We start from the raw sequence: 27,581 nt of genomic DNA, 5'->3' as shown, positions 1-27,581 counted from the left end.
TGCAGTTTCAACTTCAGGGAAGTATATGTTTTTATTCCTGAAGAGTGTATATTAAAGTCCAAATATGAACATGAAGATCAAAGGGTTAAAGAGTGCATACATTTTGATATATATGTTGCTATAGGGTAGCAGTTGTTGTGCAGGTAGAATGATATGTGGTTCCTCTGTCCTATAGCCTTACTACATGGTAACAGCTGTTGTCAGCAGCATATCAGCCTCCCGGCAGAGCTGCCTTTCTAATGTAGCCGAGGGGGTTCTGGCAGTCGTACATATGCTGTCTTTCCTCCTCTGTGGGGTGGTCTTCGGCTAATGCCATCTTTTATCACAGCTTTTTACTAGGCTGTCACTTTGTTTGTGAAACACACGTCAGGTAGACAGATGCTGCCTTACATCCTAAAACATAAACTTAATTCTAGTTACATCCAAGAATGCTTATCAGAAAAAAAAACACAAAGCCTTAGTTTATTGTGTTGGTGTTTAATGCTGTTCCAGTCTTGGATGCTATTGTGTCACTGCACACATAGCTGGTACTGAACCAAATAGCACCCCATATAAGAATAACACCCCCAATCCATTTTCTTTTTATAATAATTTGTTAAATTACATTTTCCTTTTTTTGCTTTCGTCTTTTGTATCATCAGGTGTGTTTTATATTCTGCAAATGTTGGTTCATTATCAAAAACAAAGGGTGCCGGCGTGGTCACACCCCCCTGATGAGCGGCACCCGGGGCAGACCACCTGCCCGCCGGCCCCCTCTAGGTACGCTACTGGCTATTAATGTCAAATGCTGAAAAAGATGAGGTACAACGGTGTGCCCATTAATTGGGACAATGGAAAATAATTAGATTTATTGACCGTTTCACTCCTTTTGCATAGTTGACACACTTTAGAATGCCTTGTGTCCTCCTTAAAATGCAATCACTTTTAACATGATTTTACGTGTTGACATATGTATTTTGTCTCCTCATACTAGAACCACACATTTACCACACTAGATATTGGGTTGGATATAATTTAACCCTCATCTAGAAAAGATATCGCTACATGCCGGTAAACCTGCTCCTTCGATCAAGCCAAAGCTATTATGAGTAGGCCTAGAGTCAGTCTGAGCGGGCACTCCTGTTGGTTGCAGAATAAAGCCAAGTGAAAATGATTTGCTCACTTCTTCAGGATGGGCCTTCACCATCTTGAAAGCAATTTTTACTTCCTAAATATATGAAATATATTGAATGTTGAAAAAGTAATGTGGTGACCTTGATGTTGATAGGTCTGTCCTTAAGATCTAGATGACTATCCTTCTCTTATTAATCTCAAATATTTATTAGGAGTGTTATGTTAACTAGTGCTTTCCTGCTATATTGACTTTATTTTTCTATACCACAAATAAGACCGTTGGACATATAGTTGTAATCTATTGATTTACTTGATATGTTCCAAGGTCCTTCTAATTCTAGTATTCTGTCTAGTATATGAAATTATTTGTCCTAAGGCACTGCAACAATCTCCTTTGACTAATACTACTAATATTACTAATAACTGCCTCTTATATTTGATCCACATGAAGTTCGAACATATTTTTGGTCAATATTGTCCTATGATAGTAATAACAAGTGTTTATATAGTGCATTTCCCCCAGTGAGACTTAAAGCTCTTTTAGCGCACGCTCTCAGAATTAACCAAATTGGCAACTGAATAATACATTTTATTATTACCCAATCGACAGTATTCATTTTATCAACCTCGGAAGGATAAAGGGCTGAGTTGACCCTGCTGGGATCAGAACCTGTAGCCCTGAGGTTTGAACAGGTTCTGCAGTGAGGACATCTGCCACCTGATCTTAATGTAAAGCCTAGATGTGCATCATAGTTCTGAGGTCAGCACGGTCATAACAAATCACTATATGAACATTTGGCCTTTTATATTTTTGTATCCCTTGTGTTCAGAATATCCCCATGTCAGCACAAAAGAAGCATGTTATTAACGCATGGAAAGCAGGTTTAATCCAAACCAATTTTTATGTTTGAACCCAAACTTCATGGCTTTAGAAACTGTTTTTCTCCTCCACAATAGAGTTAACACCATTAATACTATAAAAAGATATATTAAATCAATGGTTGTATGAAGACCACAATTGCAAATCTAGCAATAATTAACCTTGAGTAGTTCAGAGTAGATTAACAGATTTAAAGTTATTGGGCTTCCATCAATCACATTATCCCATTCAAAACACAAATAATAAGTAAGATAGAAGTCATGGCTATAAAGGCAGTAAGCAGCTTAGAAAAGTTCAGCAGAACATTATAAAACCTGTTTAACTGACATTGCAGACATGCATTTAAATACCAATTTTAAAGGATGTGTTATATGAATATGACTTTCATTACTTGCAAAGGGAATCTGTGATTTTATGTCTTTTGGGTATTTTTGTTGAACCATTTGGTTATCTAATAGGGTTCTACTATTGAAATAATGCAAAAGGATGATTATAATAGCAAACAGTAAGTTAAAGGGTAATAATTCACTAGTAAAAACATTGTTATTAAAAATCCAGGGCTTGGGCTGGGCATTCAGTGTCTTTTTTTTTTTTAGTTCCAGGGCAGTTGTAAAAAATTGCCCATGTAACACGCTGTCCATGGCCAATTCCCTCAGGTGCCATAAAGCACAATTAACATGTCTCATAGGGTACAGCTTTATATTGTAAGAACAGCTGTCCTACTGGACCAAATTACTGCAGCTGGCTATTGCTATGCATGTACCTGGAAACCCCCCCCCCCCCCCCCCCGTAGGCAACCCAGAGCTCTCTCTCTCTTCTTAAAGCCATAGGAATGGGGCTAGGACTAATGGCACAAGTAGAAGGGGCTAGCCACACATGGGGAAGGACTAGCCCCAACATTACTGAGTTAGAGGGAAAGTTTGCGTTCCTAAACACAGCTCCTGTGCCCTGTGAAAGAGCAAAGTGACCAAGAGACCCAGGGAAGCAGTGCTTTACCCAGAGACTGCAGGTCAAACCCTGGCACTTCCCAAGTATGCCTGTACTAAATACATTTAAAGATCTCTATGTCCCATATAAAAATTGGTTTTTCACACTGAGCTAAAGATAAGCCGGAGATCTGTCTGATTTACCCTTAGGGCTCTCGGAGTGACTTCTCCTGGGGAGTCCTTTTGATCTCTGCATAAGGGTTTAAAGCCAACCACTTCCTGGCCACCCACTTTCCCATTCCATTTTGGCTTATTCATACCTCCAGGTATGCCAATTATCAGGGGCAGAACTTCCCAGGTACGACTAAAGACCGACCGCATTGTACTGAAATACCCACTTGCTGATCAAATCTAATGGAAATTATTTCCTAGCAGCAACTTGAAACCAGAGGTCATCTACTCTTATACTAAGTAAGGCAAACATACAGCCATTGATACATTATTATGGATTCTAACATTTTCTTATTCAATAACCTTTTTATCTGCATTATTAATTAAGATTTACATTAGCTGAATTCCTAGAAGAACACATGGCTCAAGAGATATATCTCACAGGGAAAATGTTATCCTCAGTTAATGGAGCAAACTCACTAAAGAGTGAACAAGGCAATATTTATATAAATAGACTCTGAAATAGATGTGTGCTTCATATTTGCTAAAAGTGTCATTCCTGAAAATTTGCACTGACTGAGAATAATATTTCCAAGACACATAATCCCAGTTTTACTGGTGTGTACAACATGCTAAAAGTGCTTCTTTTACAAGCTGCTCTTTTGGAAACAGTAAAAAAAAGATAACAAAAGTGCAGATTTGTCACTTTTGTTTTTATTCACTGTGAAAAGTTTGTATAGATAAAAATAAGCAATATATATTAGAAACCCACCTTAATGTGTGCCATGTAAAGTGAACCCAGTAAGATGAAACCCACAACTCTACCACAAACTCGTGATTTAGTGAATAAATCCCATTAAGTTCTCTCTTCTATGTTGTTAGGTTGCTGATTGTTGTTGATTGGTTCAGGCAGCAGTTGTAAAGGTGAGAGACGAGAGCTTTGTGATAGGAAATTAGTCAGATAATGCTGTTTCTGCCACAAATCTAAAACAAAACAAAATATATCCAAAAAGATATATCGAATGACAATCAAATAGCATATAGGTCTTTTTCAGCAACGAAATTGACATGACTGTTATGCCAAATTAAATATCATAGAACTTGTCAAATTCCATCTTTACTGACAAATTATGGCAAGATGAAATTCAATCTCACCACATTATTTATTCACTTTATCGGAGAAAAATATTGTGATCTCTTGAATCCCAGATCATAGGAAAACTCAATGCTGAAATGCCCGATTCAGCAGAAAAACATATCACAAATATATTTCACATTATGATAAGCATACTCTTTCCACTTCAGATGTGGTCTGCAACAAGTATAAAGAAAAACACAAATGTTAAAGTCTGCGTATAATTATAAATTAACAATGGAGATTATGTAAAATCTGCAGAACTAACCACAATTATTCAGTGGATTTAGGCAGCCTCAGTTGCTTCTCTCTCTTAATGGAATCCCAGACAGACTCGATGATGTTCATATCATGGCTTCGTGGGGCCATACCATCACTTCCAGGACTCCTCATCATGCCCATGATAGTTCTTAATAGATTTGACTGTATGTTGGGGGGGGGGGGGTCGTTGCCATGCTGCAGAATGTGTTTGAAGCCAATCTGGTGCCTCCCTGCTGGTACAGCATGATGGTTAAGTATTTGATTCCATTATTTGAGTCCAGAGCACCTGCTGCCATTTTTCTGCCCCCAGTCTCTGTGTTTTTTGTGAATAGTTGAGTCACTTGGCCCCGTCCCCACATCAGAGGTATGGCTTTTTGGCTGCAAGTCTTCCATGAAGACTACTTCTGACCAGACTTCCTTGGATAGTATATGAGTGTACCAGGGTCCTGCTGTTTTCTTGCCAGTGCTGAGGCTGGTGGCACTGATGGACTCCTTGTGATTGCGAAGGGAAGTAAGCATGATGTGTCATTCATTTGCTGCACTGAGTTTCCTTGGCTGACCATTGTGTCTACAGTCCTTAACATTTCTCCTTTCTTTTTGCTTCTTCAAAAGAGTTTGGACAGAACATCTGGAAACCCCTGTCTGCCTTGACATTTTTACCTGGGAGAGACTTTTTTGATGCAGTATAACTAACTACCTTGTGTCTTGTTGCTGTGCTCGTTCTTGCCATAGTGTTTGACTTTTGATATTAAATTTTCTTCAGCAACCTTACCTTGTTAGTGATTTAGCTGATTTAGCTGCTTCTCACCCAGGTTTATTGCTCCTACACAGCCCTTTTTTATTTCAGTTAATGATTGTGTTTCGCCTACATATTCAAGCAATGATTATTAGCACTTTTTTGCTATAATTGTTTAATCATAAACCTATTTGCCTACAAAACCCCTGATAAAAACTATTAACACTTCTATTTGAAAGCATGCTTACTTCATATTTTTTCCCACCTGCCTAAAACTTTATTGTACACCTTTTTTTTTGTAAAGTATCATTAACATAGTAAAGTTGGTATTTTGTTTTATTGTGCTACCACTGAGATTAGATTGTTTTCAAAGAGTAACGTGATTTGCTCTGTAATTTTTCTTTTACTGTTTGACTTTACAGCAACATCCCTCTGGATTTCTTCTGACATGTTTTTATCCAAAGATGTCTTTTTTTTTTTCAGACTAAACACCAACAATCCTTGTTCATCATAATTCTTATCCCTCTATGACATTATCGGTGATCCCTGACCATAGTCTTCTAATGGCAACCACGCCTCTGATGGGTCCAGTCACACCAGTCCCCAAGTCTGCACCTGAAATGTTGGGGGGGGGGGTAGCTAGATAGATCATAGTTTGTTTTTATCAATGCGCATAGCCGACTAAAAGAGCACTTGGCCTACTGAATTTCATATTGAAATTGTTTCTCTCTGGATATGTGTTTAATGAGACTGAAAAGTGGATGACACATTAGAAACGTTTGCTTTCCTCCAGTAGTGTATAGCAGGTCACTCGATTTTATATGTGACAAAAAGATCGATAGATATATCAAATGATGTGTCTAGTAAAACCCAGTTTTAAAAATGATGGAGATCCTGTCCTTATCATTAATCCCTTGGCCACAACTCTCCTCTACTTCTCAAGTGAACTCCAAAGATCAGACGTAGGTTGAGCAAAAACAAATCGGAAGCTGTAGGATTCTAGTGAATGCGGTGAGGTTGATCATTTGTTTCTACATATTTTAGGTTTATTTTAGTGGGATTAAATTTGACAGGGTCTTTGCAAATGGTGAAATTGCCAAACTATATTCTAAGATGTGGTTACTCAATAATCAGTTTGTTTTTAAATATTGCTCTGATCCCCAGTCAGACATTGGCATAATTAGAAATGTTATATACAAAAACAAAACACAACTACAAAACAGTATCATAAACAAAAACATGTATTAACTAATTTCAATTTAGTATAAATAGAACTTCATGAAAAAATGTTAAGCTCCAAATCTCTTTGAGCAACAGGGGAAATATGGTTTTATTCAAGGAAAGATATTATTCACTAACCGAATCTCAGCACTAAATATATTCTCAATTTTTACAATGACAGATACCTAGTTTGGCCCAAAGGGAAATCTATGCCACATCCTTAGCTCTGAAGAGTCTGAACAAATGGATTCACCTTTCAACAAGCACGGGGATTAGGCTAGTGGCTAGTTGTCTCCACTTTGTATGCTGCTTAAATGCCAAGTATCTCTCGAGCTTTCTCTCATGCTAGCTTGTTGTTTAATAAAGCACTTTGAATCATCATATTTCCAGCCATCTTGGCAGTTGTGGATTTGCGACAAAATGAGATCAGGAAAGGCAGATTAATATACCAAGAAATTGATACTGTGATTGTGTGGTGTTTATTGATGCTTTTTGTGTTCGGCGTATAAGCACAGAGATAGCATTTCACAATGTGCCAGCTGTCTGCTTGAGGAAGTATTTGCTCATTACAGTAGACACTCTCTGGCGGATATAGATTTTTAGAAAGAAGGGCGTTGTATCGAAGGCTACTCTTTAATCCAGCAGATTAAGTGTTCGTAATTGTGCTGGCAAATTACTCCAACACTGAGTGTTACTAGATACTGACATTGTATATCATTAGTGATAGTAAACTCAAAGAAATGTTATTAAAGCTATTGTTTTAATTTAGTCTAATAGTAAGAGACCTTTAACCCCTTTTCATACCCTAAGACCCAGTGGTTTCTTTGTCATTTGAACCATATGTTTGTTAAACCATGATTCCCCTTTTCCATATTTCATGAACCGGCACAAATTATACATCGTTTTGTTCAGGACAAGTCTTTTAAAACCATAGAAATACATAAAAAATATTCATTATTAATGAATTATTAATGTCATTTTGCCTAGAAGTTCTTCTACAGAGTAGGTGCCACTGTTGAACAATGATCCAATTTGTGTTTGACAACATTACTGTAATACCCCGCATACACATTTTGTGTATGTTCAAGGGTCACACCCATACTCACTCCATATCACCCTATAACATACTTTTACTAATACTGCCTGATTGAGCATTCCTTATACGATGGCGTACCGGCACTTGCAGTGACCCCCGTTAATCATGATCGGTCAGCAGGAAGCCAGCAATGTCGATAGACAGCGTGATATCCTGTGTAATGGCATGGAGATGAGTACTTTGTTAGTACCTTAATACACATTCTTTAAAAGGTTTAAAAAAAACCTCCAGACAATTCTCTCTGCTGCAAGAAACATCACGTAAGGGAAACATCACATTAACTCCCAGCTACCATATGCGTCATGCTAATATATATATATACAGGATCAGACTATAACAAGGGAGATGCTATATGTAAGCAGAGCACTAGGAAGCTGATCGGCCAATAGGGAGATCTGTCCCTGGGTATATGGCTACCAGCCCTCTGACCTGCCACCCAAGGCCTATTTGGCCTAGGCCAGAATATGCCACTGTTCAATATAGAGTGTCTGTCTTTTCCTGGCTAAGGTATATATACAGGCTCAGGCTAGAATGAGGGAGAGGCTATATTTTGTATAATTCACTTGGAACAAAGATAATAGCAGCTATAGCAAACCCGCTCACATGGAACCTTTAGCATTTGGGAAAGACGATTCTTTCCATCCATATTAATTTTATGCTATTTTGCTTTCTGTGTCACAGAAAACAAGTGGCAATCAGCTGGCCTTATGTTTAATTTCACCGTTACGCCCTCGCGGCATCCTGGCTGTAAAGTTTGCTCTGGCTCTTGGCTGATTTGAGTCAGACACTAGTATTACAATGTTCTGTGTAATTTCGTTGTTAATCCTCCTACATTGGTCATAAAGTAGAATTATTTTGTCGCAGGCAGGCCAGTGGATTTAATGATATGAAAGCCTAATAAAACGTTGGTTCCAATGGGTTGATTATAACCCTAATGCATTAACAATTATGCTATCCAAGCCTGCTTTGCAGTTATGGGGATAGTCACAGAAGCATGATTCGTTTTAGTGAGTAAGTTGACTTGTGCAATTCATCCGAGCTAGAGAATTGCAGTGTTCTGGTGTTGTAAACAGATATTATTTGCGGATTTATTTCAGGGGGAGGACAGTTATAAATACAGATTTTGTTCACAGTGGCAAATTTCTCACTAAAACAAGTTAGGAGGAGCAGAGTCTGTCATTTAGAGCTATGTGACCTTTCTTCACTACTATATTCTAGACTGGTTCCATATTTTTCCATATTTACATTCTAAATGACCACATGCTGAAGTGGACCTCTTAACTACCAAAATATTTACATCGATCTAAAGACCACATAGAATTAAATTATTACATAGAATTAAATTATTAGTAATAATGTATTAGACCTTATTATGTTTGTGTTTTTCCTTGGGAATTTGAACCAACATGGGCTAGACATAAGCAATGTGAAACTAAAGACAAGGCCAAGGACCAAGTCAAACCTGGGCAGATCGGATGGACCAAACCAATCTTATCTGCAGTCAGATTCCATGGGTATTATGCAGAAAAAGTCATTTTGGTCCAAACTTTGAAAACTGGTCTTATTAGCTCTAAGCAACCAGTATAACGGTCCAAATCAACAGGACCATTCTATTAGTCGCAATAAAAGTGGTACAAAATTTTACGGGATTGCAGATTTTTTCTGGGTTTGGGCAGTCGGCACACTTAAGAATAATTATTTAACTTCTGTTAAATTGTGCAGTCTAAGTGGGACATCACCTTTCAGCTATGTTAGAGATAACCTAATTAATTTTCCTGTTGGCTAAATATTCTGCCTGTGTCAGCAAATACAGAAGGGAAATCGCAAAAAAATAACGGTAGAATTATTTAAAAACAAAATGCAATAAAACACAATCTATATTTAAGATTCTACTTTGTATGTATCTTTCTTAAGTTATATGTGTTATGACGCTTTACTATCCATTTAATTAAAGCAAATCTTAATGTGAGGATCCTGTACACATGTATTTGTCAGTGTGCTGTCTGTTCCTAGTATTTGTGTGGAACAAAGTACAGTATATTTATCATGACTTAAGAGTTTTAAGTGTCAAAGCTGGGCACTTCCTGGACAGAATTTATCAGCCGGGCATGCCAGAGCCTTGCTTCCTTGTGCGGCTGTACAGCTTAAATTCCTGACAAAAGAACATTATTTACGCCAGCCTTTTAGAGGTGTAATTGCCCAAAAGTCTTGAACTGGCAGACAGGAAGGATATGCACACTGTGTTACAGAATAATGAGCTCCTCAAGTGGAACCTTTTGAAGAGGCCTGATTCCTAAACCTAAGATTAGAATTCCAGAACAAAGACCATGTTATACTGTCCTGTTACGTAAAGGGTCCATAGGTTTGACTTCTCGTATAAAATATGTTCTTCTTAGTTTACCTAGGTTAAATTACGTGTTTGTTGTATAATGCAACTACTTGATTCTATTAAACCTGTAAGGCGAAACTGTTCTATTTAGGTGGAGCTTCCCTTAACTAAGACAATATATTCTTAGTTAAGACAATATTCAATCTAAATAAATGAATAAATATCAGCTTTCACCGGCTTAAAATAACCTCTGTAATACTCGTTAAGCTCAGGAACCGTCACCCTTTCTTTGACATTACCAAGGCAACGCCAATCAACAGTTCACAAACGAGGTTTTCAAGAGAAAACGTGACAATGTCAGACTCTGCATCACAGAAAACAAGAAGGGAGGATTTAGATTTATGTGGCAACGAGGAAAAACTATGGCACACTATAGTCACCAAATATTCAACTACCTGGCTGCCCCTAATGACCAACAATACAAAGAAATAAGCGATAAATGCACACTCACATGACTTAATAGAAAAAAATACATATGTTTTATTTAAACATATTTTATTTAAATCAACGTTTCAACGTCAATGTGGAGCCTTCCTCAGAACATATAAAAAAGATTATTGATCAACATACAAATCACATCATCCCGCATATCCCAGAACACACAAATGCAAACATGCAAATGTCTATATCATATAAAATACACATTTACCTAATATATAATTAATGACCAGGTTTTTATCTGTTATGGTTTGGGGAGAGGCCAAATGCATATGGGGGATTTTGTGGAATCTCCCAGTGCATTTGCAAAATGGACACCACACTAATTTAAAGAGGCCACACAGCTATCATATCCACTAAACTGCATGCGATGGCTGAAGTGTACCTGTAAGGAATACCAATTTCTTAAACGGTCAGCTATGCGATTACCCCTGATCAGTTTTCTATCCAATGAAATTACAATGCAGGATCATTGCAGAATTCTGGGTTAGGACGAGTGCCCCTATTGCCCCTCTCTTCAGAGTCCCTTGTTTCAGATGAAATAGAAGATGATTGGAATTATTTCTGGTGCAGATATCCAACTCTCAATATACCTCAGTTTGCTCAGTGGGAAAATGATTGCATACAATTTACTTGGCTGATGCCAAAACCATCTCCCATTATTTCATGGTCATCAGTTTTCTGTCTGTGATCCTCACAAAGCACAATACGGAGTCTCAGCTCATTATTGTATATTCATTCTTTACGCAAAATCCCCTTTTTTAGCTGTTTGTGTTTGCTGCTCCCTTTGAGTTAGTTGCTGTAGGGTTTATAAGGATCTAGACTAGTCATCTGTTAAGCAACCGTGTTATCATTAACTACATGCAGATAATTAAATCCTATATTATGCTTTTGAAAATGCTTAAAAAGGCAAAAAATATATTTTTATTGGAGTGACAATGACTAATAGGTTGTTTTTTTGTGTTTAGCTCAATGGGGATTTTGCTCACTGAAACATTTGTGTAGATATAAATGAGATGAAATGCTCATATAGCATGGATATCTTCCTAGCTTTATATTTGTATTAGTGCTTAGTAGATGGTTTAATAACATTAGACATGGTGAAGGGTATTTATTCTGTCTTGAAACGCATTTAAAAGATGATATTAAGAAATCTGCATGGTTTTCAGACTCTCTTAGAGGGTGACTGCAACGTAATAAACAACTGTATTTTACACAAAGGGAAGCATCAAGCGTAAAAAGTCTGTAAAATTCTAGTGATTTCAGAGTTTGTATGTGCTTTGAGAATATTGCACATAAACATTTTTGTGTTATAGAAAACTTTTTAATGGAAACTACTGTGTGTAATTTTGTAGATCGATTAGGTGGTAGACTTAGGTATATAAACAAACTAGATTTTCAGGTTCTTGATTGATCTGTGGTTAGAACAATTTCCCGTGTATCTATAATATTAGTATGTTCCTGTTGACCCTGAGCTCACAAATCTTTGGTTGTTGTATATTAAGTAGTCCCAGTATCTTTCAAATCTATGTAACGCTACCCTGAAGCCAATGGTGTATTCTGTCCTAGGCCGATTCTATCACAAAACCTGGGGCAAATCACCAGAGTTTTAGTGTCAAAGCTCCCCGATCCGCCACTGCTCCATGGGCCAATTGGTCCCATATATGCTATAAGGTACTGTGCCTAGCAAAACGTACTTGTCGCAGCATTCAGCATAGAAGATGGCATCCACAGAGTAGTAGGATGCAGATGGGGCTATACCTAGGGCAACCAAAATAAGCTACTCAATTACAAATAAGTTAAATACATAAGACGTGGGTGGATTAATAGACTAGATCTAACCCATTTCCACTCACTCCATTCCCCAACTGTAAACTACAGAAGGAATTCAGGTTATACTCTGCTGTGTTTTCGGGTAGATGAGTGGAGTTCAGTCCCCTTATCACACAGTCTGTTGGAATTACCAATACAAACTAGACATGTGCAAGTGAACCAAAAACTATTAGGACACATTTTTCAGTAAATTTTTGGCCCATTTGTTTGCAGAAAATGAATTTCATTCCCTGCCCATTTGGTTTGGCTGAAAATTCAGGGGCATACCCACATTCACACTCTCATTCTAGTTCACTCTCTCATTCTTTCTAAATGTTTACCTACCTTCTCTTCAATCTGCTATCTTATTTCTTCATCCGCATCTCCACGGACATTACCCATTGGGAACTTCTGCCAAAATGGTGACGCTTGCGGTGACTTCCTTTCCCAGTCCTCCAACTGGGGGAGAAGACTTCGCCACAAACGCATTGATTTTTCCCTCACATTACCTGAGTGCAATACGGCGGCGTTTACAGTCAGGACGTCACTGCAAGCCCTGCCATCTTGGCTCATGTTCCAGATAGCAGATTGAAGATTGTGAAGAAAAGGACAGTAGACTAGGGAGAAGATGAAGAAGATGCAAAAGTAGTCAGCAGAGAAAGTAAGGAAACATGTAGAGATTGTGAGAGAGTGAACGAGATTGTGGACCCTCAAATTTCTAATGAAAATTCTGTGCTTTTTGCTTTGTTTTCAACTGCTTTATGGGGGGGGGTCTGGCCTTGTTTTCAGAGCTTTGCACGTATCGCCAAATTTACCAAAGTTCTGTAAATTTGCAATTTGTACGAATCCAAATGCACAAGTCTGCAAATATATATTCCATAAGAATATATGGAACAGGGTAATACTTCATTAGCTCTAAATTAAGATTTGTACTAGAAACTTTTACTGTTTGTGCACATTAAAGTGATATTTTATGTTAACTGAATTTTCTTCCTGTATCAATTTATTTAGTAAGAGAATTATTTGCTATTCATCTAATGGTATTTAAATTAATAATTTAGTACTTGAAACTGAATTAAGTCCTACATTAGCTGAGCCATGTAAATCAGGACACATTTTCTGGCCTCTGTGCTTTAGAAGTTTTATTCGCCCAATGAATTTACGAGCAGTACATTAGATATGTTATCTTAAATTTCTTAGGCCAAACCCAATTGCTTTAAACATTATAATTATACTTTATTTATAAAGCCCCAGCATATCATGCAGCATTATTACAAGGACGCAATATAATATATACAAAACTTCACATAGTTCTAAAAACAGATGCTGGTACAGAAAAAGTGATAATTGCCCTGCTGTTGAACTTACAGGCTATGGGGAGGTGAGGGTACACGAGAAGGGTGTGTGAGAGAAGGCCAAATCATTACAACAAGACCTATAATAATATTCAAGTACACATACAATAACATGGTTATGTGGTTAATTTGGAAAAATATTGACTTTCTTACTAAATGTTTGTTATGTTCAAATGGTGCAGACCCCTAAACATTTAAAGTGTCCAAATTGAAACATCTGTGTTGGGGGATGTGGTAATAAGCAGATAGGAGCGTGGCCAGAATTGTCAGGGCTTGCAATGGAAGTCGGTGGGGCAAAAGGTATGGCCATCTATCTACCTTACCTGAAAAAGCCACCTTCCAGCGCTCAGCTTCATGGTATCATGGAGCTGCAATATGGGAGCTACAATGGAGCTTTGATACTAGAGCTCCCTGGACTGGTCAGAGGACATCAGAGGACCTTCCCAACTGTACTGAACAGTAGGGGAGCTACCTGGGACAGGACAGTCTTTGAAAATTCATATTGTCCCACAAAAAACATGACTGTTGGGAGGTATGATTGTGTGCCAAATTACCTTACTGGTATGTCAAGTGTTGGTCCCCCTAAGCTCTGCCTCTCTTGTCCCAAATTGGAGGTGGGAAGGTATAGAGTTGTGGCTAGCTGCACATAAGGGGAGGAATGGGTGTGGAGCTATGGTAGGAGTTAGGCCAAGCCAAACACTACACCCACCACTCAGTGCTCAAAGGCTGTCACAGAGGCCACGTCATCAGCAGTGATTCCTAGAACCTCATGACTAAAGCCAGAGTGTTAATCTAATTGTCACAGCACATGATATGGACTTAAAAAAACAAAACAAAAAAATATGTATACCAGTCAACCACGTGTAAATGTATACTTTTCTCTACCAATACATCCTTAAACATACCTCTTGTGCTTATTTTTAAGTCTTTGAGGTTGCATTACATACCCATATTCTCATAACACATATACTGTACTGCAAGCAAACATAGTGAGAGATGTCAAAGAGAACTCCAAGGATATTGATTTACAGAACACCAGTAATGACAATAAATTGCGCCTTTGTGGATAATAACTAGAATGGAGAGGTGTCTTCTGCCCAGTGAGACAGCTCTGTAAGCTTAGCGGGACATCACACGTTGAAACCTTTTATTGTGTCCGCATAAAAGCTATACTTAGATATTGAGGGAGAGAACTGAAGTACGTATTTAACTCCAATCGAGATGTCATGTGAGCCTTCAAGATTCTGAAGGGCTGTTGAAAAATATTTAAGGTATTACCCAATGGCCTCTCCGTGTGTGACATAATTGGATAGTATTAATTATTATTAACACAACCTTTTCAGTGATAATAGTGAAAGCATTAAGTAGAGTACATGGAACAGTACCTTTATTCCCTATCTGTGCTGGCTGTGGCCAACTGGTGGGGTGAAATGATGCCCCATCTATGCATACCAATCTTTTGAAAGAAATACACTCTTTTGGCCCTTATACATTCCTCCTAAAGGTTTCTGATGCAAGACTGAAAAAGCTTGTGCTGTCAAAATGTTGACAGATCTTAACTGATGACAATATAAAATTATGTTCTCAGTTAAGGACTACCCGACAAGGCGTCTTTAGCTTATAGAGATCCACGGTTTTGCACATCCCCAACACAGGCATTCCTTGTCTGTTCTTGAGTTTCAACAAACAGACTAAGGTTCTGGCATCCCTCCTTCATAAACTTGTGTACCAATACAGGGAAGAACGTACTGGGACGCCTCCATCAGCACCCTAGGCAGCGTCCTAGGATGTAAGGCTGATCTTGCTTCTTGGTTCAGAAATTAAAGAAGAGATGTTAAATAATGCATGTGAATTAAATAGAGATGTTACTTTGCTGTAGTACAACTATTATAATGTAGGAGTTAAATCACTCAGGTCCAGCGGAAGCTGTCCTTCATCTGAATGGCTACTTTTAATCAAAGCTTCAAGCCACAGTGCACATTGTATCATAAGAATGACAATATCATTAGCATGGTCATTGTGAAACCGATGTTACAGTTTCAAGACAAATACTGACTACTTGTAAGACTTCACTGAGGAGAGACCAATGGGGCACATCTGATATATTCTGAGCTTTAGGGATTCATTAAGTAATTCCGGTGCTTAACTCTTTCACCGCCTTGAGTTGAGTTATCAAGGAAACAGGGATACACACAACAGTCTGATACCGAGGGCATTCACTGAACCATGGGAAAGAAATGGTTTAAGAATAACTCATACATAGCATATTGGTTTTGTGTGTGTGTATACTTTATACATATATGTTATGATATAATATTTTTTATCCTAATTAACAGTATTTAAAATGAGTTTTTGTAATAAAAGATATTACAAATATACGGGCTTATGGGGTAAGATAATTATTCTTCTTTGAGCAGTAAATATAATGAAGAAACGTGGGATTTATAACAAGTTAATCTGTAGAATTGAAGGCTGTCTTTGGAGGGGGTGATATTTTGGTAACATTCCCTACTCAAATACCACACAGAGTTCATTATGTTCTTTGTCCCATATACTCTCATTAATCAGAAGGTCCCTTTGGATAATAACTACTAACATGTTCTGTTTGCTGCAATATAGTATAAGGACAAGTATGATAAGGATAAGCATTTTTCTACTCGATTGAGCTAAAATGAGAGAGTCAAAGCAAATTTGTTTATCAAATACATAGTTATTATGTGAAAACTGTCATTTTGTTGAAACAGAAAACACAATATTTTAAGAGCTATTTAATATGAAACTTGTAGTAAGTATGTTGTTAATCTTATACAGTATATACACATATACTTTCTGCATGTAATGAATAAGGATTTTCATGTTAGAACCAGGTGTATGAAAATATGCTGTGGATATGTAGTTATACTACACAGAGTTTGTGTAATTCATCATCTGCCATATTAAAGCCCTGCTTTATAATTCACAAATCTTTTATTTCTCCCAAGGAAGTATAAAAATGCATTCTCACGCGCTCAGGTGACCAGAGCCGGCTTGTTGTTTCTGGCAAATGTTTTTTTTTCTTTTATCGCAGCCTTTCTTAGCCTTTGATCGTTTGGTTGGATCTGCATACAGCTTAAAGAGAAACCAGTCCAGCAATGTGTTTATTCTCAATGCAGCGCATGCTGTCTCTGGTGCCGTGTGGTGCCTTTGTATGAAATAAGTCAGCCGGCGAATGCAGGAAACAATAACATTGGCAAGCATCATTGCGTTCTTGGCTCATTGCTATCTTCTCTTCTGTCAGAACTCGCACACTGGCGGCATCTTGCCTGTAAACAGAAAAACCTATTCCCAAACATTGATGCATATAGCATGTAGCGTTTCACACCCAGAGACGCATTTTGCCGCTTTGTGTTGTGTCTAGTATGACAGGATATAGTGGCGCTTCACCCGGAGTCTCTGGGCAAATCCAGGAGATCTCCCAGGTATGATCATGGGCATCCAGTAACATCTGGGAACTGTATACGTGTTTTTTAAGTTGCTACATATATGTAAGAACACTAAAACAAGGCATGTCTGGAGCTCTCAGTGTCCGTGCAGATGAGGTAAGCCCTGTGTGGGGCGGGACTAGCCCTGTGTGGGGCGTGGCTAGCTCTTTGTTGGGGGGCTAGCTGCGCATAATGGCAGGGCTAGCTCCAGACAGTCTCGTGTAGGAGGGGAAATGAGTAGGGACTGGGCATAGCCCATAGAAAGAGAAAACCGACCAAGTGGCAGTGTTCCACCTGGAGGCTCCGAGTCAAACCCTGAGAATTCCCACTGATGTTTATGGACTGATATAGCACTTCATTCAATAAATAATAAGTGGCGCTCAAATACTTTAATAACGGAAGTATGCGGGGCCAGCTCTGCCACGTATATTACAGCCCTTTAAGGTTTTACCCTACATGTTGCTTAAAGTTTTTGTCACGCATAAAACTCATTCTTCATTGCGCTACAACGGTGAGTGTTATACACCTTTCTAAAAATATGTTTTTTTGAGATGCTGAAAATAAACCTCATAAGGGCTACTATAACCAAATGTAAAACTTGGCTGGTTAGGTTTACTCGATTTCGATGTTCTCATCATCTTGGGTTTCAGCCAGCATTAGCAATATGGTCTCAAAATAGCAGATATCATTTAAATTCATTCTAGGAAAAACGACAAATTCAAGCAAGCTGAGCACAGTATCTGTGTATTTCAACACTGCCTAAAACAAATTCAATAAAAATGTCTTAACAGGTGTCCGTTGGTCGTCTGATCATCATGTAATTTTTAAAAGCACTAAAAATGTTAAAAACGACAAAATGTAATTGCTTCACTTGTAATTATATATATATATATATATATATATATATATATATATATATATATATATATATTCCTAGCATCTGGCTACTAATCCTCATAGCAAATAAATGATATGGCCATTAGGTGAAACCCCATTGTGGACCGTTAGCCGAGGTGGCGTTCTGCCTGAAAACGGGCCTTTCATTATTAAGACAGGTAGTGTGGGGTTAGCGTGACCCTGCAAAATGCACTCAATTGAGCTGGGAGCAGAGGTGAGGAAATAGAAGCCTCTGCTTTAGAATGAAAGTCTTTTGACTGTCACTTTCTATTTCCATAACGCTTGTCATGCATTGTGAGATGAGCTGCCTATTGGACATATGGTTATATATCTCTCCATGAAAAGATTCACACAGAGCTTTCAGCCAACAGATAGCAGGGCTAATCTCAATTTCTCTGCACAGCCATGAGATTCCTTTTCTTCGTTGTCCTTTGTGAAACGTTACCATGTTTTCTCTGCTTTGGAAGCAGTATTCTAGCCGCACTTCCATTTTATTCTATCCTTTCAGTATAGAGTTAAAGCTGCGTATACACTAAACGTAAATGTTTGGGGTCACTTGATGGGAAAACAAGGACATTTCTAGCTGTAACATAATTGTGAATAGGTTTTCTAATGATCATTAGCCTTTTAAACTTGGATTCGCGAACACAACGTGCCACATGAGTGATGGGAGTGATAAAAGGCCTCTGTACACCTATGAAGATACTCCATTAAAGATCAACCGTTTTCAGCAGCAATAGACAAAATTAGCTTTTCTATCAAAAACAAGAACAAGAAGGAAATGATAGTTAAAGCTTTGCTCACTATCTTAACTGGCATAACCCATTAGGTGGGGAGGAACATAAGCCAGAATGAAGCTAACTTAAGTGCTTTCATAGCATCTGTCCAGAAAGATCTGTTTTTTAATAATTTAATAATTATATAAGGATACATGTGGAGTATGTGCTACATGCTGAAAAGTAGGGGGTAGCTGACCATTATGGTATACCTGGGAACATGCTGTGGGACTGAGGGTTAGCATCGCCAATCTCTGGGCAGTGAATCGGTGTTTGGTCACATCCTCTCCATGCTACTAAGGTGCCTATAGATTTAATAGGTGACATTTAAGCAATGGTTGGATCATTTCTGTGCATCGTTATTGAGCTTTCTATGTAGTCCACTTTGGAAAATGTGTTCATCGAGTATGTTGTCTGATATATGGGATTTGGTATACTTTGGACATTTTGGATGGGGTTGCTAGCTCTCCCTGGCCATATGGAATTATCACCATAATGTATGTAGTGCAGGCACAGAAGACATTTTTAGTAATCTCGTAATTTTAGTTCTGGTGTCTCTGGAGTTCTTTTAAGGTCAGCGAAGGTCATTGTTAAATCTTTGATCACTCATCACATACGATGTTAGCCCAGGCCACTCAATCTTCCAGTATCCAACATGCAGATTAGCAGTGTCAGTCTAAATCAAAACACAATGGCCCCATCACTGTCAGTGGGAGGAATAGATGTCCACAGCCTGCTGCTAAACTAATATCTTATAGCTCCCTGACACCTTGATAGAAGGAACATTACAACACGCTAAATAGGCCTCTCCTGGAATTCTATGCAGACTCTCTGCCAAGGTTAATGCTGCTATAGACCTGTGAGAAATGCTGCTGTGAATGCAGCTTGTTAACAGAAAGATGTAAGGCAAAAGCTGGGGTTTTCAGTAAAATCAAGAACATCACCCAAATACATAGCAATCTTAACCTGTTCATTGATCATATAACATAACCTTTGTATTGAGCATATCACAGAACATTTTCTCTAATAGGGAATGCTTATCGCGTGAACTAGATAAGATTTTTCACTACAGACTTTCTACTTTCTGTTTTACTAATGATGTAATGTGTAGGACTGAGATATACATCATATTGGTCTAGACACTTATATAGGGTTTTATTAAACTACTGGGCTACTGTATAGCTTTCAGCGGTAACGATTTGCTTTAGATGTGGTCCTTGTGTGGTTCCTTGTGGGATAATGACCTCATCTGCCGCACAAAGATCACATCCAAGAGATTTGCGCTAGAAGAGACAAAGATCTCCACCTTGTGATCAGAAATGCTCACAATATGTTTTTGTATCCATGTATTAACATCTCATCATAGCCTCTGTCATTTTTTTGGAGCACCTTCTTATATGCAAGCGTACATTACTTGAATACGTGTGCAGTCCCTGGTGTATACATTTTCGGAGATTGTAGATATAGAGGAAGTTCATTAATACAGGATAATAAAAATAATACATCCCAGCCTTTCTACTCAATGCCCAGCGTGTTGTGAGTCGAGCCCAACTTGCACACAACATAAAGAAAGTCTGCAAAATCCTTTTAATCATCTCAGTTCCAGTTCTCTTTCCTGCGCTTTTGTCAAGTCGGCCTGCCCTGCAGTAGGGCTGAGTGATTATATATATATATATATATATATATGTGTAGTACGCTGCTAAGAAACATATAGGAATGTAGAAATGTGACATGTATGTTGAACTGGTACCTAAAAACACAATGAAAATACGGTATGTATTGTCTTGCCATCAAGATGTGTTAACCTCCAATGGGTTAAGCTAATTGGGCAGTGTGACACTTTATTACAAATAATGAAGGCGTTTGTGCTACAGAACATTGAAGCAACTGAACAAATATTCATCAACAAACCACATGCTGTTTGATTAGTCTTGAAGATTCTGGATTTTGAAGGAATTGTGTAATGGTGTTCCAGCTTCTCAGGGGGCATCCGTGAATATATTCATTTCACGGGATATGATTGTCTTCATTGTAGTTCCGTTCCTTGTGTGAGCTTATGATTTGCATCCAAAAACTCCTTAGTATATCTTTATCAGCTAATGTATTGTTTGGCTAACGTAATCAGTAAGAGAACAGCTAGCCAAGCTGCTTGACTGAATGAGGCACTGTATCCTCATATGACATAGAACATGAGCATAGAAAACTTAAATTACTTTTGGTTTAATACCTTAGTCTGGTGATAATGTCGCTTAACTTTTTGCTAATCAGCTTTTTAGCTATGATCTATGATTCCCATTATTATTACCAAGCCACGATCAGCGACGCAATCTATATTTTACTACACAGTTCTCATAATCCTCAGCCAGTCTGTGGCTAAAGGGAGTGGGAGTTGAAATGCTGAAGCCATAGAACCATATTTTCCCCAAAACATACCTACCTGTTGTACCAGTTTTAATGGGACAGTCCCTCTTTGGCACACAAACGATCCTGTCTCTCTTTCAACACCTGATGTCCCTCTTCGCTGAAGCTCAGCATGTTTGCTGGGTATGAGTGTATTACAATGTTCTACACCTAAAAGTCACAATAATATTTATATAATTGACAGGAAATCTGTTTATACTTGAACTTGTTTAAATAAAATACATTATTCTGCTTCTAAATAGTTCAATCATTCACAGCCACACATCAACACAACTCTATCCACATCATTTTAATAAAAAGTGCCCCCCTTTGGCCGTTGGAAATGTTAGGGGTAAGACCTGCTCCATGAAGTGGTGTTTTTTCAGTGCCCCGCGAGCCCGTGATAACAGGACAACCTCCTTCGACCAAGTAGAGCAATATACTTATGTATCAATGTTTTATTTCAGCACAGACTTAGAGTTCGGTGAGAACTCAAGTGCGACTTTTCCTTTTACCACATTCTCATTTCCAGTTCTTCTCTGCTCTGTTACAAACACACGGATAGCTCTGTAATGGAAGCTGATGAATGGGCGTGATAACGCTCATTGAAACCAGCCAGGTGTCTCTACTAGATAGCTCCCCTCAGCTAGAGACACTTAAGGCATATAGGCACGATTCTCAACTCCGATATCTCTGTCGGAAACCCGGAGCCAAAGCAATTTGCAAGATGGGATCAGATTCATTTTAGAGTAAGAAAAGCATTGAGTTTTGAAGTTATTGTTGTCTACGGCAGAAACCTAAAGGGAAAAAGAATGAACAGAGTGACCAGCCAATCATTTATATGGGCGCACTTAAGTAAAATTGGGAATATGTCTTAGAGGAGCCCAAAACTTACTTGAGCAGATTAAAAAAATCAGGAGTATTTTTTCTTGTTTTATTTATATTTATCTAACAAGTTACAGGTAAAGGTTCAGGAAATATGCATTGTATTTGGAAGGGTGCAAAAGAAATGGATGTATAAAGAAGGAAGAATAATCAGAAATAAACTTTTTTGACACTTCCTAACATAAACACATATTTGGTATTACATTGAATAACACTGCTGTTATTTTTAAGGGTAGCATTCAACAAGGTAAATTGGCTGTGGACATTTTTTGAATATGATAGACTGTGAAAAATAACTTTTAAACAAGACATCAGTTCCAGTGAATAGAAATCAGACACAGACGTCTCAATGAGAGCACAGCCACCCGAAAACAAGCACGTTTAGTCAATTTACCTGCATAAAATAAACAGTTTTCTAACACAAATTGTGCAGTTGATGTACTTATAAAGCTTATTCTAAGTCATTTGCCCACAGAATTTATTGTTAATGTGCAATGTGGATTATTTTGATAGAATAGAAATGTATTAGGTTTTAACAATTTGAAAGAGGATTCAAGCGTAAGGTTTCAGAGGTTGATTGGGTTATAGGGCAATTTCTACATCAAATATCTGATGTGATAATATCTTCCTCCCGGACATTGAATATAATGAATGTGTGTTCATGATGGGCAGGAATAAAGTGTACCATATTTACTCATACTTTTGCACTCACCAGATAAGGTCACTCATCATCTTATTGGACATTTGGCTGCGATACATATATCATGTCGGACACTTCATAAATATTACAATGTCTTTCGCTGCCACCTTGTCAGATAATCAGATAATGATCTGCAATCCATTAGTTTTAATGATGCTTCTAAATAGCTACATGTCTTGGATGTTTAGTGATCTCTGGTGCCTGCTAGAAGCTTCTCCTTCATGGATGTCCTTCTTTTAATATTTACAGTGTGGCCTTGCATCCACGCAAAGATGTTCTTGTAACCACCAGCGATGATCGTCTGTGGAAGATGTGGTCTTTTGCTAATGGAAACGTTATCATGACTGGCGAAGGACATACAGACTGGCTGTCTGGCTGCTCCTTCCACCCAACGTAAGTATAAATCATTTACATTGATATCATCAAGCCCAGGATGTATTGAAGACCACCTTATGGTACTGAGTGAACGCAGAAACCAGGCCTGGGATCTCATGGCTTTTTTAATTGCAGTCCTGGCACTGCGGCTCCGAGAAAAACAATGTTTTTGTTAATTTCTGCTGTATGTGACACACATGACATCATGCTGTGGCCAGCAAACCCACTGCCTGCTGGGCGCACAATTGTAGCTGGTATCAGACTGTAACTGGCTTTTCTCACCATAATGCATTTCCTAAACACAAGTAATAGAAAAGTGGCCATTTCCATTTCTATTTTACTATTCTCACTAAAGCTGATTTCTCTATGAGCTGATCTTCTCTGTGAAGGGCAGTACTGTAATCTGAAGCAGTCATCTGCATGCTATGTAGTGTAATGAGGATGGGGATTATTGAGAAAATGATGAACTGCTTTATTAGATAGGCACTGTATAATATATAGGTACATCACTAAACTTTATTTACAGCTGTGTTCTGTTGGTAATAAAACAGGGAAAGTAGTAAATGTATTCTGCACATTTCCCAACTGCTCATTGTTTTTGCTTTCTGTGACTGTAAAGGATAAGCCTCGAATTCCTCTGAACTTTTTATATCAAATTAACACACAGAACGTACACCAAGGTTTTAATATAATGTGCTAATTAGATATTAAAGATTATTCAAATGCTATGATTTACTTAAAATGCGTGATAGAAAAGTCCCAATGTGAACTCGCTCGAGCAGGGCCTTCTTCTCCTCTGGTACCAGTATGTCTACCTGTGGGTTGATAATTGTTGAATATACATCAACAACCCTTGAAAATTTAGGTCTTAAAACATAAGTCCATAGAGAACTTGTAGAGACATGAAGCTGCAATTTGAGTCCAAATCTAAGGACAGTTACTCAAGTTTTAGGATTATAGACCAAGGTGGCTTTTGGGAGCAATGGACCTGTTTTAGCTAGTCTTGCAGTTGCAGCATTAATGCATTCTCTATAATCCAGCACTAGTAAGAGGAGATATTTAATCATTTTATTCAATGCCATCACAAACCCCACCTGACTTCCATGCCTGGCCAAGATTTTTTTCCACTTATTTTGACTATAACAAGCAACGAAAATACTAAAGCAAAGAACACGTTAATTAAATTCTTACATAAAAGCATTCCTGCTCCCCACTTCTCTCTCGTAATGGAGGTAAAAAAAATGTTCTAAGCAGCGGGAAAATAAATCCAGAGGACATTGCATAGCTCATCATAGAGAATGCTAATCAGATTTCAATAACACATTGTTACCATGGCTTCCAACGAGTCGGACGCACATGAAGCTGGGAGACAATTTATTGTTAAACATTTCTGGGTAGTTTATAATCCTTATGAATTGCTTTTTTTCTCTTTGTCGGTCAATTATCAATTTAAGATTCAAGTATCCAAATTTGTGTGAACAAAAATAAAGCTATTTTCAGTAACAAACATCAGTAACAATAAAATGTTGATATTTTCTGCCCTTATGTTACTCTATATTGTTGGAAATAGATTAAGTGGCACAGTTGACCCACATGTTCTATGTATAGCTGTGAAAACATTCCCTAGCATTTCCATTAATGTCAAAGCGTTGTAAATAGGGCTTCAATATTAAACACAATGGTTTGCATAGGATATGCAACACAAAGGGAGACCTTTCATGTTCATTAAAGTCAATTAAACAAGATGATCATCTGTGCATTCTCCAGTGATAGCTTACATTGGTTACCCACAGGAAATGCAAAGAGATACCGCGGATTCAGATGTTATGCCAGGGGGTCACAGCAGGCATTATAGACATCCCAAGGTAGTCCTCATATTTTAAATGGACCCTAAAGTTGCAAACCTGGGGAATTCAACCGCCTCATTAACTTCCTCTCCTCTAATTCCCTCCTTGACCCTGTACAGTCTGGTTTCAAACCCCTTCACTCTACTGAAACAGCTCTAACAAAAGTCTCCAATGACTTGCTCTCTGCCAAAGCAAAAGGTCACTTCTCTATTCTAATTCTACTGGATCTCTCTGCTGCTTTCGATACTGTTGATCACCACCTTCTTCTACACTCACTTGCTTCTATAGGCATTCGAGATACAGCTCTCTCCTGGATCTCCTCATATCTGTCTAACCGTTCCTTCTCTGTCAACTTCTCTGGCAAGACATCATCACCCCTTCCACTTTCGGTTGGTGTCCCCCAAGGTTCAGTCCTTGGCCCTCTGCTGTTCTCTCTTTATACTTCCTCTCTTGGCAAACTAATCAACCCATTTGGCCTCCAGTATCACCTATATGCAGATGATACCCAAATCTACCTGTCTTCTCCTGATCTCTCTCCATCTCTCCTGTCCCGTATTACCAATTGCTTGTCTGCTATTTCTTCATGGATGTCACAACACTACCTGAAACTTAATCTTTCTAAAACTGAACTCATTATCTTCCCTCCCTCCATCTCCACTCCACTACCTGAATTCTCTATCACCATTAACAACACGACTATCTCTCCTACTAACCAGGCCCGATGCCTTGGGGTCATCCTTGACTCAAACCTCTCCTTCATCCCTCACATTCAGTCCCTCGCCAAATCCTGCCGCTTGCACCTAAAAAACATCTCTCGTATCCGCCCATTCCTCACCCAAGAATCCACAAAAACACTCGTTCATTCCCTTATCATTTCCCGTCTTGACTACTGCAACACTCTTCTGGTTGGCACTCCACTGTCTCGACTCTCTCCTTTACAGTCTATCCTAAATGCCGCTGCTAGGCTCATCTTCCTTGCACGTCGCTCCTCTTCTGCTTCCCCCCTCTGTGAAACCCTCCACTGGCTCCCAATTACCTTTAGAATTAAATTTAAGATCCTGGTACTGACATATAAGGCCATCCATAATACTGCTCCTCCGTACATTTCTGACCTCATTAGCAAATACTCTCCTACTCGATCCCTACGTTCCTCCCATGGGCTAAGGCTCTCCTCCTCACTCATCACCTCTTCCTTTTCCCGTCTACAAGATTTCACTCGAGCTGCCCCATATCTCTGGAATCTACTCCCAAGGAACCTTCAGCATTCTCCCTCCCTCCCAACTTTCAAGAAACATCTAAAAACCCACTTCTTCAGAGAAGCATACCATCTTAGCTGCTAGAACTTCCTTGTCATCGATACAACCCCCACAATACCTCTCACCCTTTCTCTATGCCTTATGTTTGTCACCCCATTTCCCTCTAGATTGTAAGCTTGCGAGCAGGGCTCTCTCCACCAAATGTATCGGTTTGTCTTAGTCTGTCAATTCTTGTCTTGTCATATCCCTTGAATTTATGTATTGTATTAAGCGCCGCGTAAACTGTTGGCGCTATATAAATAAAGGATAATAATAATAATAATAATAATTGGTTACCTGTCCGGAGCTTGATGACATTTGAGCTCATTGCCTCTATACCACGGCAGTACTTTGTGTCACCGTAGTGACACAATTTTCATAATTTTGGCTCTGTGGGATTTGAAATTAAATCGAGATTGAAGTGCAGACGTTCAGCTTTAATTGGAGGCTTTTTACATTTATTTGGGTTAATGGTTTAGGAATTACAGCAATTTTTATACATTCCCCCCGTTTTCAGGGTCTCAAAAGTAATTAGACAATTGGCCAAGAAGCTGTTTTGTGGCCAGGTGCAGGCTGTCCCTTCATTATTTCATTAACAAGGAACAAGTTAAAATGTCTGGAGTTGGTTCCAAATGTGGAATTTGCATTTGGAAGCTGTAGCTCTGGACTCTCAATATGAGTTCCAAAGAGTTGTCAATTAAAATAATGCAGGTTAGGTTGAAAAACAAAACAAATCCATCAGACACAGCAGAAACATTACGAGTGACTATATCAACAAGTTGGTACAACAAAAGGCCTGGACAACCACAAAGGAAAACTTTAGTGAATGGTTGCAGAATTTCTTCCTTGATGAAGAAAAACCCATTCACAACCCATGTTAGGAACAATCTCCAGGAGGTACCACACTGGTAAGCCTCAAGAATTGGTAGGCCATATTAAACTTTTCCAGAAAACATATAAAAATGCCCGCTCAGTTCAGGAAACAATAATCTTTGGATAGATGAAACTATATCAATCTATAGTAGAATGATGGGAGGAGGAAAGTATGGAGAACAGAAGGAACAACTCATGATCCAACGTATACCACATCATCTGTGAAACATAGTGGAGGCAGTGTTATGGCCTTGGCATGGATGGCTGACAATGGAGCTGGGTCACTAGTATTGATAATACGACTGCTGACAGAGGCAGCAGGATGAATTCTGAAGTGCATACGGGCACAATATTAGCTCAGGTTCAGCCAAATGCTGCAAAACTGATAGGACAATGCAACCAAGGAGCTTTTCAAGGCAAAAAAGTGCAATATTCTTCACTGTCTGAGTCATTTCACTTGATGAAGACAAAACTGAGGGCAGATATTTCTAGATTTGAAAGTCATTCGCTACAAAGGCTTTTTAACCAAGTATTAAGAA

At 38.5% G+C, this 27,581-nt stretch overlaps 1 protein-coding gene across 1 annotated transcript in view; it reads left to right on the top strand.

Moving 5' to 3' along the window:
• LOC149282403 (sperm-associated antigen 16 protein-like) overlaps positions 1–27,581 on the top strand; it is a 294,140-nt gene that overhangs the window by 111,239 nt on the left and 155,320 nt on the right. The window contains exon 9 of the mRNA XM_089498276.1: positions 22,902–23,045. Coding sequence (XP_089354402.1) covers positions 22,902–23,045 — 144 coding nt within the window. The remainder of the gene's footprint in view (positions 1–22,901; positions 23,046–27,581) is intronic.

This window comes from Sceloporus occidentalis, unplaced genomic scaffold (genome assembly GCF_023333645.1).
Source record: "Sceloporus occidentalis isolate IW3139 unplaced genomic scaffold, rSceOcc1.0.p SCAF_117, whole genome shotgun sequence".
In the NCBI taxonomy this organism is placed as follows: Eukaryota; Metazoa; Chordata; class Lepidosauria; order Squamata; family Phrynosomatidae; genus Sceloporus; species Sceloporus occidentalis.
The sequence above is the reverse complement of the archived record's forward strand: the minus strand, read 5'-3'. Positions and strand labels throughout refer to the sequence as shown.